We start from the raw sequence: 18,621 nt of genomic DNA on the forward strand, positions 1-18,621 counted from the left end.
TTCAGCGTATAGATCTCCCACATACTTATTCATACATATTTGTAAATATTTTATAGTTAAACATATTTATAAATATTGTAATCTTTTTGATGCTATTATAAATGGAATTGGCTTCTTGGAGTATTTGGATTATTCATTGCCAGTGTATAGCAATACAATTGATTTTTGTGAGATCTTTGTTCTGCAGCCTTGCTGAACTCCTTTATTAGCTCTAAGAGGTTTTTGTTGTAAATTCCTTACGATTTTATACGTACAAGAGCATATTATCTGTGAATAGAGATAGTTTTACTTCTTACCAATCTGGATGCCTTTTCTTTTCTTTCTTTTTCTTGCATAATTCTCCAGACTAAATCCTCTGGTATAATCTTGACGAGAAATGGTGAGAGCAGAGACACCCTTGTTTAGTTTCTGATCTTAGGAGAAAGCTATCAGATTTTCACGTAAAGTACAATGGTAGTTGTGAGTGTTTTGAACTTGCCCTTTGTCAGGTTGAGGAAATTCCCTTTTATGTCTAGTTGTTCAGTGTTTATATTATGAAAATCTGTTGGATTTTGTCTAATGCTTTGTCTGCATCTGTTGAGATGATCATGTGGTTTTGTCCTTTATTCTATTACTATGGTAAATTACATTAACTGATTTTGACCAACTTTGAATTTCTGGGATAGATCTCATTTGGTTATGGTATATTGATTTGCTAGTATTTCGCTGAGGATTTTTCTATGTCATATCTAGATACATATTATCTATATCATACGTATTATCACTTTTAATGGCTGCATAAGGCTTAATTATGTAGATAATTAATCTAGCCAATTAGACTTTAAATTATTTCTTTTGTTGCCATTGTTGTTATAATCAAGGATAAGCTCATCACTGTTGCTTAGATGGCTTTGTATTCATTCATGATTATTTATTTATTTTTCCCTTATATTTAATGGTTTGGGCTCTTTAAAAAATTATACTTTAAGTTCTTGGGTACATGTGCAGAACGTGCAGGTTTGTTACATAGGTATACACATGCTATGGTGATTTGCTGCATCCATCACCTGGTCATCTACATTAGGTATTTCTCCTAATGCTATCCCTCCCCTGTATCCCCACCTCCTGATGGTCTCCTGTGTGTGATATTCCCCTTTCTGTGTCCACGTGTTCTCACTGTTCAACTCCCACTTATGAATGAGAACATGTGGTGTTGGTTTTCTGTTCTTGTGTCAGATTGCTGAGAATGATGGTTTCCAGCTTCATCCATGTCCCTACAAAGGACATGAACACATCCTTTTTTATGGCTGAATAGTATTCCATGGTGTATATATGCCACATTTTCTTTATCCAGTCTATCACTGATGGGCATTTGGGTTGGTTCCAAGTCTTTGCTATTGTGAACAGTGCTGCAGTAAACATACATGTGCATGTGTCTTTATAATAGAATGATTTATAATCCTTTGGGTATATACCCAGTAATGGGATTACTGGGTCAAATGATATTTCTAGTTCTATATCCTTGAGGAATCGCCACACTGTCTTCCATAATGGTTGAACTAATTTACACTCCCACCAACAGTATAAAAGCTTTCCTATTTCTCCACATCCCCTCCAGCATCTGTCTGGTCTCCTGACTTTTTGTTGATTGCTATTCTAACTGGTATGAGATGGCATCTCATTGTGGTTTTGATTTGCATTTCTCTAATGACCAGTGATGATGAGCTTTTTTTCGTGTTTGTGGGCTGCATAAATGTCTCCTTTTGAGAAGTGTCTGTTCATATTCTTTGCCTACTTTTTGATGGGGTTGTTTTTTTCTTGTAAATTTCTTTAAGTTCTTTGTAGATTCTAGATATTATCCCTTTGTCAGATGGGTAGATTGCAAGAATTTTCTCCCATTCTGTATGTTGCCTGTTCACTCTGATGACAGTTTCTTTTGCTGTGCAGAAGTTCTTTGGTTTAATTAGATCCTGTTTGTCTGTTTTGACTTTTGTTACCATTGCTTTTGGTATTTTAGTCATGAAGTCTTTGCCCATGCTTATGTCCTGAATGGTATTGCCTAGGTTTTCTTCTAGGGTTTTTATGGTTTTTGGTCTTACTTTTAAGTCTTTAATCCATCTTGAGTTAATTTTTTGTATAAGGTATAAGGACGGGATCTAGTTTCAGTTTTCTGCATATGTTTAGCCAGTTTTCCCAACACCATTTATTAAATAGGGAATCCTTTCCCCATTGCTTGTTTTTGTCAGGTTTGTGGAAGATCAGATGGTTGTAGGTGTGTGGTGTTATTTTTGAGGCCTCTGTTCTGTTCTGGAACATTCATGATTATTTTTGTATGATACATTCCTATAAATGGAATAATGGAACCAAAGGTTGTGCACAGATGTTTGTTTCATCTTGTCATTGACATTTACATTTTGTTTATAGTGGGGTTCTTTTTTCAGAGGTTTTTAATTTTCAAATAGTCACATCTGTTTTTTTCTTAACGTATTCTGCCTTTGCCTGTGGGCTGAGAGAAGCCTCTCCTACCTTATTCAGATGTATAATCTCCTGTATTTTCTTTCTTTTTTTTCTTTTTTCTTTTTTAATTTTTCGAGATAAGATCTCACTATGTTGCCAGGGTGAAGTGTGGTCTTTTTTTTTTTTTTTTTTTTTTTAATTTTTCAAGACAAGGTCTCACTATGTTGCCCAGGCTGGAGTTCAGTGGTTATTTGCAAGCACAATCATAGTGCACTACAGCCTTGATCTCCTGGGCTCAAGTGATCCTCCCTCCTCAGCCTCTCGAGTAGCTGGGACTATAAGTTCATGCTACTGTGCTCAGCTAAAACAATCCATTCTTTATCCTAAACTAGTCATGCCATCTTTGTCATAGTCTAACTTCTTATTTCTGGGCTTTGCCATGATCCACTGCTCTTCTTTCTATTCCTAAACCATGCCATTGTAATTTTTTACTTTTCTGATCTATTTTGCTATCTGGTAGTACAAGTGGGGCGTGTGTGTGTGTGTGTGTGTGTGTGAATGAATTTTCTTTAGAGAAGAATCAAGTTATTTGATAGCTTCTATAGAGAATAATCAATTGTTCTACCAGATGAATTTTAGGATAATTTTATAAATAATTTTCTTCATATTTCTAATCCAATTAGAATTTTTACTGAAATCACAGCACCTTTATAAAATTGTCTGCAGAGAATGAATATCCATTGGGAGAACATATGTTTTTCTACCAATTTTCTTTTTTGTCATTCAGTAAAGCATGAATTTTGGGGGTGACTGTAACTTTCTTACTAGATTTATTTATAGATAGTTGCTGTTGTAAGTAGGATTTTTTAAAGCATGTGATAACTTATTTAAGTATATTATTTTATTATACAATTTAATACTTGTTTTAGAAAATTTAAAAGCTACAACATGAATTTAAAAAGTAAATGACCCTCAATCTGAGAGATAAGCACTGTTAACATTTTGTGTGTATCTTTCTATTAATAGATTTACAGTCTATTAGGGAAGTAAGACATGATCACATGAAAGGCTTAATAATCTGAGGCACTATTGAGTGACTGGCTTGTACTTTTTTCTGCCTAGTCTTTTTTCTCCTTTTGGAAACTGCTTTTCCCATAACTAGTAGAGCTGCCAATCATCCAGGTCCGTCTCCACAGCCAATGGGTTGGACAGTGTATCACCTCAGGGCTCTTTTCTGGTAGGGACTCTATTCTTCTGGAATCTCAAATACTAAAGACCTCCAGTCCTGCAGTGCTGCTAGGCAAGGCCTTCCCATCCCAAGAGCACCCGTGTTTGAATGACCCCAGCTTAGGAGAGTAAAGCTACCAGGTGATTCAAAACCATTCCTGATGACATCATTGGACCTCAAGGTCTAGCTGGCTTAAAGCCAGCTTGAATTCATCCTAGACTTTCCTAAATCAGTAAAACTAACAAACTCACTATTTTGCTTAAGCAGAGTTGAGTTAGGTGTCTGTCATCTACAGAGTCCTGACCACTACCACCTCCTGTGTCTGTGCCATGCTGCCACATGCTGGGGGAAGTCACCCAGATGAGTTAGGACCCTGTATGCCCCTTGTCCCTTGTCTTGTTTTTAAATCTGTTTGATATATCAGGGAGCAATCAGCAAGAAGCTAGCCATTCCACATCTTGAAATCCTTACATTTTGGAGAGGTACAAATTGAGTTCCTCAGTGAGAGCAGGTTCAGTGCATTATGCCTATTGCCTCCTTCAAGGCAAAGAGGGAGGGATGGCCATGAGAGGCAGCAACCTTGACCAAGTGGGGCTACCATGCCAGTCCAGGCCGGCTCTGAGCTGCCTGACTACAGCTCCTTACTTCATTCTGTTGATTAAAATGACAGAGTCTGCGTATGGAGGTTAGAATTATAGTGAACACAGGGGATTCTGTGTCACAGAGGCTCTGCAAACCCATGCCACCTGCTATATAAGAGCTCTCTGCCATGCAAGAGTAGATTGGCTGCCTTCCACACCTGTTATCCAGTAAAACAGCAATTAAAGTGCAGCTTGTGGCAGTGACCAAGCTTAACCCAGGCCCTCTGATAAGAGTTCGTGGTGCCTGTGGATGGAACACATGTTGCTTGTTTACCTTGACAAAGTTTCTTCCGTGCTTTTTTCTGGGCAATGTGTTTGCTCTCTCTTGCAGTAGATCCCGTTGTCACTGGGGCTTACTCTAGGCCATCCGTAGTAGCAGGGAACATGGACCCCAGGCTTTGTGAGGATGCCCATATCATTCTGGAGCTCCCTGAAGTCAAAATTAGGTATGAAAAGATTTATTTAAAATGAAAAAAAAAAATGCAACAAATTATTGGAGCCTGGGAGTTTCAGATGCCTACCTCTGAGATCCCTTTAGCTGGCTCACCAGAACCCCCTTCTGCGTTATGCTTCCGGGTCGTAGCTCGACTTCCCCTTCCCACCTAGAACTCGCGGTGTTCACAGGGCCGTGGCAAGCTGGTGGGGCGCGGCTGTAGCTTCAGGGTAGATACATTTGTGAAAAGCAGACTGAGTTTTGTTTTGTTTTTAAATCTGTTTGATAGCTCAGGGAGCAATCAGCTAGAACCCAGCCCACCTACATCTTGAGATCCTTACATTTTGGAGAGGTAAAAATTAAGTATTCAGGACCTAGTAGGATGGAAATATGATTTTGCACTTTGTGCATGTGTATTTATATAAGAAAGAGATTCTGAGAGACAGGAGAGGGAGAGGCCAACAGATCTTGGAGAAAGCAGAGCCCGCCTGCTTCCTGAGTGAAGTGTTGCTCAAGCGCTCTCTGCCCGGCCCCCTCCGAGTGTGGTTTTCCTCCCAGGCCAGCACCAAACCCAGAATAGAGTGGCTGACGAGGTCGGCAGCTCCCGAGAAGCAGGAGAAGCAGAGTTTTGCAGTAAGTATGCGGTTGGCTATTATTTAAGACTGAGATGGAAAAGCTTAGAATAGCTAGGGAAGAGGTGCTTCTGTTTTAGTAGGTACAATGTCTTACAGACCCAGTGGATCCTGGTGTGACTAAGGCAGTGTGAGTACATTCTCCCATGGTGCATGGACTGGATAAGCTAAGGCCACATGCGTGCTTTTGCCGGGGCTGAAAAAGGATTTGAAACCCATCTTCTGACGTCTTGAAAGAACATGGTCTTTTCTCTCTGCTTGTCATTTGTTTCATCTTGCAAGGAAAGGATGATTAATGCTGACTTCAAGTTAATATATGAAGTTCTTTAGAAAAGAAGCCCTATGGGTACTAATTAGTAGCCGTGTGGGTATTTCAATCCAGGGTGAGTAGGGCTCCTTCTGTGCATTCTTTTTACCAAGTGTGGGTTGTCTAAGATCCTGTGGAGAGAACTGCCTGCTGAACTAGTGCTTAGCCCCTGGAACGTTCTAGAGTCATCTCCCCTTGGAGGAGATCAGCACTGTAGTGTACCCTGTCATCTGGCAGAGGATCTGATAATGTCCCAGTGCTCAACATCTGGGCAATACAAACATTGTGTGAGGGTCTGAAATTAGATGCTTGTGAAGCCCAGATGGCAGAGTTTCAAGCAATAATATGACAAAGTTGGTGGCTTTTCTGGGAAGTTATTTATTATATGGTTGGTTGAGGCAGTTTTCCCCCACACCGTCTCACAGGGCTGAAGATACCTTAAAATCTCTCTTACACACTCTTATTTTCTAGAAATTAAGTTTTTGCTTTTTATTTCCTTGTCCCACTGACTCTAATTTCCTATTGGAATAAAGTGTTCGGCTCAGCAGTGCAGGAGGTCCACAGTTTAAGTTTTCTTGGGAAACGTGACTTCCGCCCTTTCTCCATAGAATGCAAAGGTTAAAGCCACGTGGTGCTGCTCCTGCTGCAGAACTCGCCAGTGTGGCTACTTCTGCTCCTTTACAGCTCAGCTCCAGGGTCTCTGTGTCTCTGTGGTTCTGTTTTAGAGTAGCCGTGTTTCACTTCCTTTAACCTTTCCTTTACCAAGTTAGTTAACTTGGAAGGCCGTCTAAACAGAGGAGCCCCCAAGGCAGGAGAGGGGGTATAAAATAAGCAATCCTAAACTTTCATTTGAAAATGTGGAATTTGAAATAAACCACCACCTATGAAGTGTCATTCCTCATTCCAATTTTATTTTTCCAATACGTTAACTTTTTTTTTTTTAGATGGAGTCTTGCTGTATTGCCCAGGCTGGAGTGTAGTGGCACGATCTCGGCTCACTGCAACCTCCACCTCCCAGGTTCAAGCGATTCTCCTGTCTCAGCCTCCTGAGTAGCTGGGACTACAGGCGCATGCCACCACACCTGGCTAATATTTATATTTTTAGTAGAGACAGGGTTTCATCATGTTGTCCAGGCTGGTCTCAAATTCCTGGCCTCAGTTGATCCACCCACCTTGGCCTCCCAAAGTGCTGGGATTACGGGTGTGAGCCACATACCAGGCCTTTTTTTTTTTTTCTAAGATGGAGTCTCACCGATTGCCCAGGCTGGAGTGCAGTGGTGCAGTCTCGGCTCACTGCAACCTCTGCCTCCCAGGTTCAAGTGATTCTCCTGCCTCAGCCTCCTGAGTAGCTGGGATTACAGGCACCTCCCACCACACCCAGCTAATTTTTGTATTTTTAGTAGAAACAGAGTTTTACCATGTTGGCCAGACTGGTCTCGAACTCCCGACCTCAGATGATCCGCCTGCCTTGGTCTCCCAAATGCTGGGATTACAAGCGTAAGCCACCTTACCCGGCCCCAATATGTTAACATTTTTTTAAATGATCCAAGTAATTTTGAGCTCTCACTGTGTCACCGGTGCAGCAGCCATTTTTTCCAAGCCCACAGGCATTTTTTCCAAGCCCTCAGGCAAGAAGATTCTTGGGAACAGGATGCTAGATGTAGAAGCTCAAGGTTGGGAAAGCGAGTGACAGATATTGGGAAGAACAAGCATTTTGTGGCAGTGTTTAAAGATGTCTTAAACGTCTTACTTTATGTTTTAGAAAAGGAAGCAACCCAAGAGGCCTGGAGGAAAAGTTGCTTTATTGGTGGGCGCTGGCCTCTTTCCGTCTCCTGTCCATTTTTAGGCTTTGTGAAGTTGCGTCCCCACACACAGCTCGTAGGTGCCCCCGAGGCACTGTGCTCCTCACCTTCCTTTCCATCCTGTGTTCCTTATCTCTGGTGTATTGATTTATTATTTATGTATTTATTTTTATAGACAAGGTCTCTTCTGTCACTCAGGCTGGAGTGCAGTGATGAGATTATAGCTCACTGCAGCCTCAACCTCCTGTGCTCAAGAGATCCTCCCACTTCAGCCTCCTGAGTAGCTGGGGCTACAGGTGTGCACCACCATGCCCGGCTAATTTATTTATTTGTAGGTATAGGGGCTTACTACAGGCTGTTCTTGAACTCCTGGGCTCAAGTGATCCTCCTACCTTGGCCTCTGAAAGTGCTGGGATTGCAGGCATGAACCACTGTGCCCGGCCTCTCTAGTTTAGAAAACTGTCATCTGAGGTTTTTCAAAATAGCCCTTCATCCATTATCCACCCGGCAGACATCCAGCATCCAGTCTGAGCCGGGCAGTGTGCTAGGCCCTGGAGAGATGAGGGTGGGCAAGAGAGAACGTGCCAGCCTCCAGGGACCTACACACAGGTTAGAGAGGAGGGACAGCAAATGCAAATGAATTACATCACTGACTGTGATCATGGCTGTGAAGCTGCCATTGGCAGGCTGTGATGGAGAGTCATAGAGGAGGGATCCTTTCCCTGGGTGGTCAGGAGGCACAAGGAAACTAGGGCTTCTCTGAGGAGAGCCTGCATTGCTCCAATCCCTCCCATTCCATCCCTTTCTCTGCATCCCTACCGCCATGTCCTTTCACTGGGACCACTGTTTCCCAGATTTTGGTCCTTTAATGCCTCTTTTTACAATTGTTGCCATTGCCAACTACCATTACTTATTACAGTTCCTAAAACTGACTTAACATTATTAATGTATCTCAAAAGGACTTAATGAAAATGAGAAACAATGAAAATGAAATGATGCTAAATTTACAAGTTAAGATGATAAATAATGAAGGCAGAACTCTTGAATGTAGTCTCTAAGGCATGCAGGGGGTTGCTTTGATCACAAAGGAATGCTCTTTATATGGGAGGAAGGGAATGTATTAGATTTAGATATTTAGCTGGCAGAGGGAGACTCTTGTCAGTGAATTCAGGGAGGACACTGCAGGAAAGAGATGAAAGAAAGAGGGAGAGACTACAGAGCATTTATTTTTGTTTAATTACAAGGGTGAGATAAGCCAGCAACACATTACCACCCGGGGAATCAGAGGGTCCCTCTGAGACAGACTGTGGGAGCCATGCCTGGTTGCTACAGTAATGGGCCTCCTTATAACGAGAAGAGCCACAAATGCCCAAAATAAATGGCACGGGCAGAGCAACAGGCAGCCTACCTTGCTGCCTCTTGGGGAAAGCAGACTCAGGGAGGTTTTGCAGTAAGTAAAGAATGAGATCCTCGAGGGATGGTCTCAGGTCGTCTTGAGTCTAGGAGTTTGAGAGCCTCTCTCAGTCTCCCTGATGAGGTCTGAACACAGGGAAAGGAAGTCCTCTTGGCTTCCCTGTGCTGCCTGCGAGCCCTTGCTGCATGGGAGGAGCCCCAGGACAAGAAGTGGCATAGCAGCTTTTGTGAACTGACTTGGGATGCTAAGAGATTTGGGCATCCCCTTGGCCATGTTGAGGAGAGCCAAACCTACATGATAGGATCAGGGCAGGTAGGGGTGGTCACCAGGGCCCTCCTGTGGTCCTGCTCTCCGGTCTCGGCCCTGTAGCTGCAGGAACTTGAAACACTTGCTTTCCCCCTTCCTGCCCCAGTGTCCCTCCTCCTTGCTTTGCTGTTCCCCATGCCTGTGAGTTTCTCTCTCTCGTCACCTGGTTCATGCTTATTATCCTGGAAGGGTCACCAAAGGGTCTTTTCCTCTCCTCTTGGTCATGCGCCCCTCAGATAAGCTCTCCTGTCAGTCTGCGACTTTTTAGTAGTTTTCCTGGTTGACATCTGGTATTTTCATGGCCATTTGATAGTTCCCTACCCTGGATAGTGAGCCCCAGGTGGGGAGGGGTGGTGTTTGGTTTTGCCCGTCCTGTGTCCTGGTGCCTACTGCAGGGCCTAGATACAGGAGGTGCTCCCAGAATGATTCTTGAGCAAACAAATGAATGAGAGTCTCCAGCTGTTTGTGTAAAGGAGTGAATTCCCACGACTTCTTTTGGGCCTGGTTTTTCTTTCCCAGTGCAGCAGAGCACAGGGAGTGAAGGGGAGAGGAAGGCCTGGGGAGTGGGGATGCGGGGTGTGCATGTGAACCATGGTAGGGCGCCTGGGTTTATTCCAGGGGACACAGGGACCCACTGGAGGGCTTAGAGCAGAGGAGTGATGAGATCTGATCTACATTTCAAAAGGATCACTGTGGTTAGTGTAGAAAGATTAGCCAGGCAGAGGGAGGGGGCTGAGGAGAGGATGGAGGTGAATGAGAGAGGTGGTGGCATCTGGAAGATTGGGGTGGATTGGGATCTGTCCAGAATGTAGAGCCCGTGGGGGAGGTGTTCTGGGCATCAGGATCCTATGATATGTTTGTTGCTCTGATCCGTGTTCTAACTTTTCACAAGTGAGCCGTGCTGTGGCCCTGAGTTTCCCACATTACACACACACATAACTTCTTAATTAACAGAACTTTGCTGCCCCCTGAAGCCACCCCAGGAGGCTCTGGGGCCTATGTATGCCAGTTTAGGCCACGGTGACCCCACCTGCAGCTGGCTGACGTTCAGACCCCTTCTGCTGTGTCTGCTGCCTCCTTCTGTCACAGGTGTTACCGGGTTGCCGCCAGTCACACAGGGAAAAGGCACTCTCAAAGCCTCAGCTCCTCAACCTGCCATTCTGGGCCTCCACCATCCACTGCCACCCTGTTTTCCGGCTCGCCCGCTGTGGCCAGGCAGCGCTGCTCCTTGCCTGCCTTTAGAGGTGCTCCTCTTCTCACCTGGAACGCCCTCTCCTCACCCAGAGCGCCCTCTCCTCCAGTTTTCACGCGTCAACTTCCTACCCATCCTTCAAGAGTTGTATTAGTCTGCTTGGTCACTCACAGCAAAGCACCACATACTGGAGGTCTTAAACAACAGACATCAGTTTTCTCACAGTACTGGAAGCAGACATTGAAGTCAAGATCAAGGTGTTATTTTGGGAGGCTGAGGCAGGAGAATTGCTTGAGCCCAGGATTTTGAGACCAGCCTGGGCAACACAGCGAGACCCCATTTCTAAAAAAAGAAAAAAATTGGCCAGGCATGGTTGTATGCACCTTGGTCCCAGCTACTCAAGTGGCTGAGGTGGGAGGATCCCTTGGGTGTGGAGTTTGAGGCTTCAGTGAGCTATGATCATGCCACTGCTCTCCAGCCTTGGCAACAGAGCAAGATCCTGTCTCAAAAAAGGTATATATATTCACCTTGTGTCTTCACATGGTCATCCCTCTGTGTGTGCCTGAGTCCTAACCTTTTCTTATATGGACGTCAGTCCTGTTGGATTAGGGCCCACCCATGTGACCTCATTGCACCTCAATGCCTACTTTAAAAACCCTCTCTCCAAATACAGTTACATTCTGGGTTAAGGCTTCAACATAGGAAGGGGGTGGCGGGGAGGGACATAGTTCAGCCCATGACTAGAGTCGCACTCAGATGCCACTTTTCTCTCCAGCACCCACTGTGCTCACACACCATAGCCTGTTAGTGGGCTTCCTTCTAGCACTGGTTGCTCTGTCCTTTGGTGTTCATTCGTTCATTCATCTGAAATAGTACTAAGAGACCATCTAGTCCAGACTCCTGGGCTATATTATACTTTCTGAGTGCTGACCACACCAACTTTATCTGACACAGGTCACCCAGGACATTTAATTTTTTGTTAATTCATCAAACAAAATTTCTGAACACCTCCCATATGTAGGGCATTGATCCAGATGCTAGGCACCAGGCACAGCAGAAGGGGTCTGAATGCTGGCCAGGTGTTATGGGCCACTGATTTGCCTTTGCTTTTAAATGCAAAGGCGAATCAGAGTTGGTGCTTCCAGTTTGTTGGAGAGACATGATAACTGGCATATACGGATGAGAGGACACAGACAAAATGCTTGGCATGTAGAGGCACATCAAATCACTTTTGTCTTTTTGTAGGTGTGGGGAGATGGCAGGTAAGACTGCAAGGAAGAAGTAACATTTGATCTGGGACTTGAAGGATGGATAAGATTTATGTATATAGTAGGGAGCCTTTTGAGTTTAGGCTTTTTTCACTTAGCATAGTGCATTTAAAATACATCCTTTTTGTATGTGTGCTATTCATTCACTTTTACTGCTGAGTTCATTCTTTCTGTTGCTGAGTAGTAGTCTAACATGGGGATGCATCAGTTTATTTATCCACTCACTGTTGAGGGAGAGTTGGGTTGCTTTGCTTTTGCTGTTATGAATCAAGCTTCCATGAACATTAGCGTTACAGATGTTTGTGTGAACACAAATTTTTATTTCGCTTGGATAAATACTGAAGAGTGGGAATAGTGGATTGTATATGTTTAATTTTGAAGAAACTTCGACACTGCAAAGTGGATGTAGCATTTTGCATTTCCACCAGCAATGTATTAGAGTTACAGTTGCTCCGTATCCTTGCCAGCACTTGATATTGTTTTGTTTTGTTTTTTAATTTTTACCCATTCTAGTAGGTGTGTAGTGATAGCTTCTGTGGCTTCAATGTGCATTTTCTTAATGACTAATGAGGTCAAGCATTTTTTCATGTGCCTATTTTCCATCCAGATATCTTCTCTGGTGAAGTTTTTATTTACATCTTTGGTCATTTTTTATTGAGTTGTGCATTTTATTATTATCATTTGTTATTAATGTGGACATCACTTGTTATTTTTAATAAAAATAACAAATAGGCTGGGCACAGTGGCTCATGCCTATAATCCCAGCACTTTGGGAGGCTGAGATGGGCGGATCACCTGAGGTCAGGAGTTCAAGACCAGCCTGGCCCACATGGTGAAACCCCATCTCTGCTAAAGATACAAAAATTAGTCGGGCATGGTGGTGGGCACCTGTAATGCCAGCTACTTGGGAGGCTGAGGCAGGAGAATCACTTGAACCTGGGAGGTGGAGGTTACAGTGAGCAGAGGTCACACCATTGCACTCCAGCCTGTTTGACAAGAGGGAGACTCCATCTCAAAAAATAAATAAATAATAAATAAAAATAACAAATAGTAACAAAAATGGTTATTATTCAAGAATTCAAGATTCAAGTCCTTTATCAGTTTTGTGTTTTGCAGATATTTCTCCTCTAGTTGATGACTTGTCTTTTCATTTTCTTGACAATGTCTTTTGAAGACCCTAAGTTTTTTTTTTTTTTTTTTTTGAGTTGGAGTCTTACTGTCACCCAGGCTGGAGTGCAGGGGTGCGATCTCGGCTCACTATCACCTCCACTTCCCTGTGCCCCTGCCTCAGCCTCCTGAGTAGCTGGGACTACAGGTGCGGACCACCCATACCTGGCTAATTTTTTGTATTTTTAGTAGAGAGAGGGTTTCACCATGTTAGCCAGGATGATCTCAATCTTCTGACCTCGTGATCCGCCCACCTTGGCCTCCCAAAGTGCTGGGATTACAGGCATGAGCCACTGTGCCTGGCCTGACCATAAATTTTAAATTTTGACAATGTCCCATTAATCAGGCTTTTTGTTTTTGTTTTTTTTTGGTTTTAGTTATTTTATTACTCATATTTTTGGTGTTGTAACTAAGAAATCTTTGTCTTACTCAAGGTCAAAACAATTTTCTCCTGTTTTCTTCTAGGAGTTTTCTAGTTTCAGGTTTCACCATTAGGTCAATGATCTATCTTTAATGTGGACCAGATACTGGGCCCACAGATGTGGAACCACAGAAGAATGAGACAGAGCCCTTCACTCAGGGTCCGTCTAGGCAAGGGAGGTAGGGGTGGAAGCCACAGCAGGAAACAGTCTTCGTCTGGCGTAAGGCCTGCTGATAAGCCTAGGTCCAGGGTGCTGTGGACACACTGTGGTGTGGAAGCAGGTCTGTGCCCCAGACAAGGGGGGCTGTGAACTGAGGTTTACCAGACAGTAGGGGGTAGGTAGAAAGCAGGAAGCTGGGCTGGAAAGCCTGTTCTGGGCTTGGTGTGGCCTTGGACAGGCCTGGAGGCTGGATGATAGAACTTAGCATCCCAGCAGCTGCAGGTCATTTCCTGTGCCTGGGGTTGAAGTGCAAGACGGCTGGCAGGAGTGGGCAGAGGGGAGCAGGGGCCTGAGCACTCGGTGTGCCTTATCCTGAAACAAAGAGGAGGTGGAGGTGGCTTCATGGCATGGCTCTGGCTGTGCTCTTTGAGGGTTGGGGGAACTGTCTCTCTTCATTTTGAAAGTCAGATGTGTCTGTGTCATAAAGGGCCCATCCACAGGGGGCAGTGGAAGTGCTGTTACATAACTGTTTCTGTCCCCCACACTGGGAACAGATCATATAGCAGTTGCTGTATTTGCTGTTCCTTGTAGACTTACTCCTGTGCAGGGAACGTGTAATGACAAGGTAATCCCAGGAGCAGCCTGCAAAGTTATCCCCCCTATTTGTGGTTCCTGTGTATATTTAAAACACAATGCTAGAAGCGATTGATGCTGACGAAGGATAGGGCATATTCCAGGCACTGAATAAATTAACCCTGCAAAGCACAGCAGTTGCTTTCATTAGCCAGCTGGCACTACAGGAATATAGCTAACGCCTGTGGGCGAGAAAAGAAAATCTCAGGAATGCGAGAACAAAAAAGAAATCAGCTGCATTCAGTGATTTAATGTAATCTGGCAACAATAAAGAAATCCAGAACTCACGGTGTTCTGAGCAATGGCAGACTCCCACTGCATGTGTGAGGGGACGGACATTCCCTGTTCAGTAGAGGGCATATCCACCACGACTCTGGGTACCCAGGGTGGGATGCAGGCATGAGTTAGGGCCATGCAGAGATGATCCAGATTTTGTTCCTACATCCTCTGAAACTAGAGAAGCTCCAGCAAAGCTCTGTGTTCCCCTCCTTTCTTCCTGATGTCCCCAAGGAGTGAAGCAAATGATTAGGCCTAGCTATTGTGTGGCCTCTCCCTTCTCTACCTGGCCAGGCACTTTCTGGGATGGCTGCTGCCATCATGTCCATGGCACTGAAGGCCTCTGCTGCCTGCAGTCTCACTGCTGCCTCTGCCACCCTGACCAACCACTGCCATGTTGCTCTGTGGCTGTGAGATGCCATAGTGCCAAGTCTTCAGCACGCCCCATTGAAGGTATGATGAGTACAGTGGAGGCCTCAGAATTTCTTGGGGAGGTAGCTCTTTCTGTGTTGCCTTGATGGCCCTGTTCCCACCTCCTCTCTCTGTCCCTAGGCTGAGTGTTATCAGGACAGACGGCCCAGACAGACAGACAGACAGGCTGCTAGGGACACTCCCCAGCCAGTCTCATCACATGCCGAGGCCACAGCACTCAATGTGGTTGGGTCCAGTTGACACCCTGCTGCTAATGACTTAAGGCTTCTGTGCATTGAATTAAGCCACTTTCTCAGCTAGGGAACTAATGGATCACTCTCGGCTTCTCTTGTTGGGTCCCATTTGCCATGCAGCCAGTGCCTGTCACCTGGGGGCATGTGGCATGTGTAGGCTGCCTCTCCTGAGTTTGCAGAGTCGGGCTGGCTCCTCCTTGCTTTTGTCTTCCTCTTGTCAGAAGGCCAGAGTGGCTGAAGTATAGTGAACCAAGGCGGGGCAGTGGACGTGATGGGGGGCAGACCTCTCCACCCATGGGTCGAGGCTCTCACTACAAAGGGTCCCTTTTTCGCATCTGTGCTCAGCAGTGCCGGGAAAGAGGGTTTGTCCCCTTGCTCCCAGGTCCTCATAGTTCAAATGCACGGAAGCATGTTGGTAGAGCACACAGGAGTTTTGCTGGGTGGGTGGGGCAGCATGCCTGGCAGTTCTTGCATTGTTCCTAGAGGAAATAGAAGAGAATGAAACAGAACTGGCCTGGGAAGCTGTGCCCCTGACATCACAGGGCTGTGCCCATCTCACCACTTGGCTTAGGGGCCCCAGTTAGTAATAAAGAAGCAGAAAAGATTGGATAAAACTTAAGGTACTCAGACTTGATACTTTAAATTATCAGATTCTTAAGTCTGTGGTTACCATCAGTTCCCACTTTACAAAGCATCTACTAACATAAATTCATTTATTATGTCTCTGTGAAGATGCCTAGTTAAATCTGAAACCATAGAAATGTAAAGCATTGTTTAGTATTTCTGTGAAACTAGGGTGTAAACCAAAATTTTTTAAAAGTCATCCCTCAGGAATAAATTTACGAACTATTTCTCAAGCATGACTGTCAGTTAACAAGATTAAGTTTTATAACACTAACGTACATGAATCTTTTCAAGGTAGTAGTGCCGGAAGGCTCTGTATTCATATCCGTGGGGCTCGCAGTCTGTTTTCAACTGCTTAGAGATATTTATAAGTCTTATGGGAGAAGTACTGCCATTGGTTTCCAGTTCTCTTTTGTGCTTGCCCATTAATTCAACACCTATTTAGTGAGTGGCTCCTGCCTGCTGGGACCTGTGCACCTTTGTAGGAGCTCCCTGGCTGGTGGGGCAGAGGCAGGGAGACACCCATGTGCATGTCTTCAGTGAAAGCCAGAATCTAAATATTCATTAACAAATATTTGTTGAGCACCTACTATGTGCCAGGAACACCATGGTGAACAAGGGAGTTAAGGCTCTGCTTTCATGGACCTTCCTTGGTGGTACAGGAAGGCAGATAACCCGTGACAGATAATCAATGGCAGATAATCAGTGGCCGCCGGAGTCTTCGTTTGCTGATAAAGGCTCTGAAGAAATAAACCAGGGACTGTCTGGTGGGATGGGAGAGCTACTGTAGAGAGTGGAAGAAGGACGCCTCCTAGAGGAAGTACCTTGGAGCAGAGAGTGACTGAGGAGAAAGGAGCCCACTGTGTGAGAATCTGGGGAACTTTCGGGGCAGAGGGAACAGCAGGGGCAGAGCTCTTCCTTAGGAGCTAGGTGGGCATGCTCAGGGAGCTAGGAGCAGCCCAGGTGAAGCATAGTGAGCAGGGGAGAGTGATCAGAGCCAGGCAAGGAGGTGGGCAGAGCCAGGCTGCCTAGGAGCTTGGGGCCGGGACAAAGACCTTGGGCTTTCATTCCCAATGCAGTGAGAGGCCACTGGGGGTTCTGTGTAGGGATTGATACGATCTGATTTTTGTATATGTGTCTTAATTTTTTAAGCTTTAATTTTAGTGAAAAAAGTCACAACATGAAATTTACCATCTTAACCACTTTTAAGTGGACAGTTCATGATCTGTGTTTTGAAAAGACTCCCATGGCTGCTGAATGGGGATTAACCAGTGGACAAGAAGGGACAGGAACAGAAGCTAAGAGCCAGTGAGGGGAGGCTACAGCACCTGAGTGAGAGGCAGGACTGGCTCAGAATGGTGGGCTGTGGTCATGGCCCTACGAGTTCCAGAAGAGACACAGTTTTCTGGAGATTTAGAGGTAGGAGTATCAGAAAGATTTTGCAAGAAAGTCTTGATTGGCATGAGCCTGAAAGGAGGGGATAGAACATTCATACAGGGAGGTCCTCAGATCCGTGAACACCCCAAGATGAGAACCGCAAGGTTCGTGGGAAGCGCAGAGAAGAGTCCTGCTTGGCTACACTCAGGGCAAGGGGTCAGTGTGGATCAGCTGAGCTCAGGCAGGCTGTCATTTAATTTGGTGGATGCTGTTGTCTGAATGTCGATATACTCCCCACAATTTATCTGTTGGAACCTAAAACCCCATGTGACAGGATTAAGAGGTGGGGCCTTTGGGAAATAAGCCATGAGGGCTCTCCCCTCATGAATGGGATTGTGCTTGTGTAAAAGAGGCTTGAGGAGCTCCCTTGCGCCTTCTGCCATGTGAGGTGCAGCAAAAAGGCACCATCTGTGCAGCAGAGTGAGCCCTCACCAGATGCTGAATCTGCTGGTGCCTTACCTTGCACTTCCCGGCCTCTAGAACTATAAGCAATAAAGTTATCTTGTTTATAAATTACCCAGTCTACAGTTTTTTTGTTGTAGGAGGCCAGATGGACTAAGGCAGTGTGTAGGGGGAGCAGTAGGCCAGGGCTAGGCACACAGCCTGAAGTGGATTGCTGAGGTCCCATTGGGGGAGTTAGCAAACTCCTTGACGTTTCCTTGTTGCCGAACTATAAAATGGGGATGATAGCAGCTACCTCACAGGGCAGTCAGAAACATGAAAGGACATGTAGGAAAATGCTGAACATGGTGCAGGGCTCTTAGTTGGTATTGCTAAATGTTAGCTTAAAAATACAGTAACATGGACTGAGTGCACTGGCTCATGCCAGTAATCCAAGCACTTTGGGAGACTGAGACAGGAGGATCACTTGAACCCATGAGTTTGAGACCAGCCTAGGCAACATGGTGAGATTTTGGCTCTACAAAAAATAAAAATAGCCAGGCGTGGTGATGCGCCTGTTGTCCCAGCTACTTGGGAGGCTGAGACAGGAGGATCCCTTGATCCCAGGAGGTCAAGGTTGTAGTGAATTGTGATCATGCCACAGCACTCCAGCTTGGGCAATGGAGTAAGACCCCATCTCTAAAAAAATAAATGAGTAAATAAGATAAAATGCAGAATTTTGAGCAGGAAGTGACTAACCCTAGCTGAGTTTTCAGAAATCTGTCTTGACTATGTGGAACGGATGAGCCCTGGAGTGACTTAGTGCCAGTCTGTGCTGGAGAAAAGACAGGGCTCCTACAGGAAATGTGGAAATATTGCAGGCATCTAATCTGCTGGGCTGGACAGCTGTGAATTTGAGAAATGGGAGCCCTGGAGAGGAGTCCAAGATGACTCTGAGGTTTTGAGTCTGGGAAAGCAAGAGAAAGGCTGTGCTGATGACAGAAATAAGGAAGTCAGGGCCAAAGCTGGTTATTCAGGGTCTGTTCTGTGCTCCAGCTGAGGCTGGCTGTATATAGGCAGATGCCAGGAGGCTGCCCCCGGGAAGGGCTTACCAACAAGGAGAGGCATACTGATGAGACCCCCTCAGACTAGAGGAAGATTTTCTGGAGGGGAGAGACTTGAGCACACTTTGGAAGGT

The 18,621-nt window shown here is 45.1% G+C and overlaps 1 protein-coding gene across 5 annotated transcripts in view; it reads left to right on the top strand.

Moving 5' to 3' along the window:
- SPECC1 (sperm antigen with calponin homology and coiled-coil domains 1) overlaps positions 1–18,621 on the top strand; it is a 308,899-nt gene that overhangs the window by 57,951 nt on the left and 232,327 nt on the right. For 2 of the 5 annotated variants that reach the window (XM_012461748.3, XM_012461749.3), the window contains exon 1: positions 4,955–5,371. The exons of 2 other annotated variants lie outside the window; for them this stretch is intronic. In XM_012461748.3, coding sequence (XP_012317171.1) covers positions 5,129–5,371 — 243 coding nt within the window. In that variant the 5' untranslated portion in view covers positions 4,955–5,128. Of the gene's footprint in view, positions 1–4,952; positions 5,372–18,621 lie in introns of those variants that run through there. One more of the 5 variants, XM_064378209.1, reaches the window with a different exon arrangement.

The sequence above is a fragment of the Aotus nancymaae genome, unplaced genomic scaffold, assembly GCF_030222135.1.
Source record: "Aotus nancymaae isolate 86718 unplaced genomic scaffold, 86718_ANA_hifiasm-v0.15.2.pri h1tg000018l, whole genome shotgun sequence".
Lineage (NCBI taxonomy): Eukaryota > Metazoa > Chordata > Mammalia > Primates > Aotidae > Aotus > Aotus nancymaae.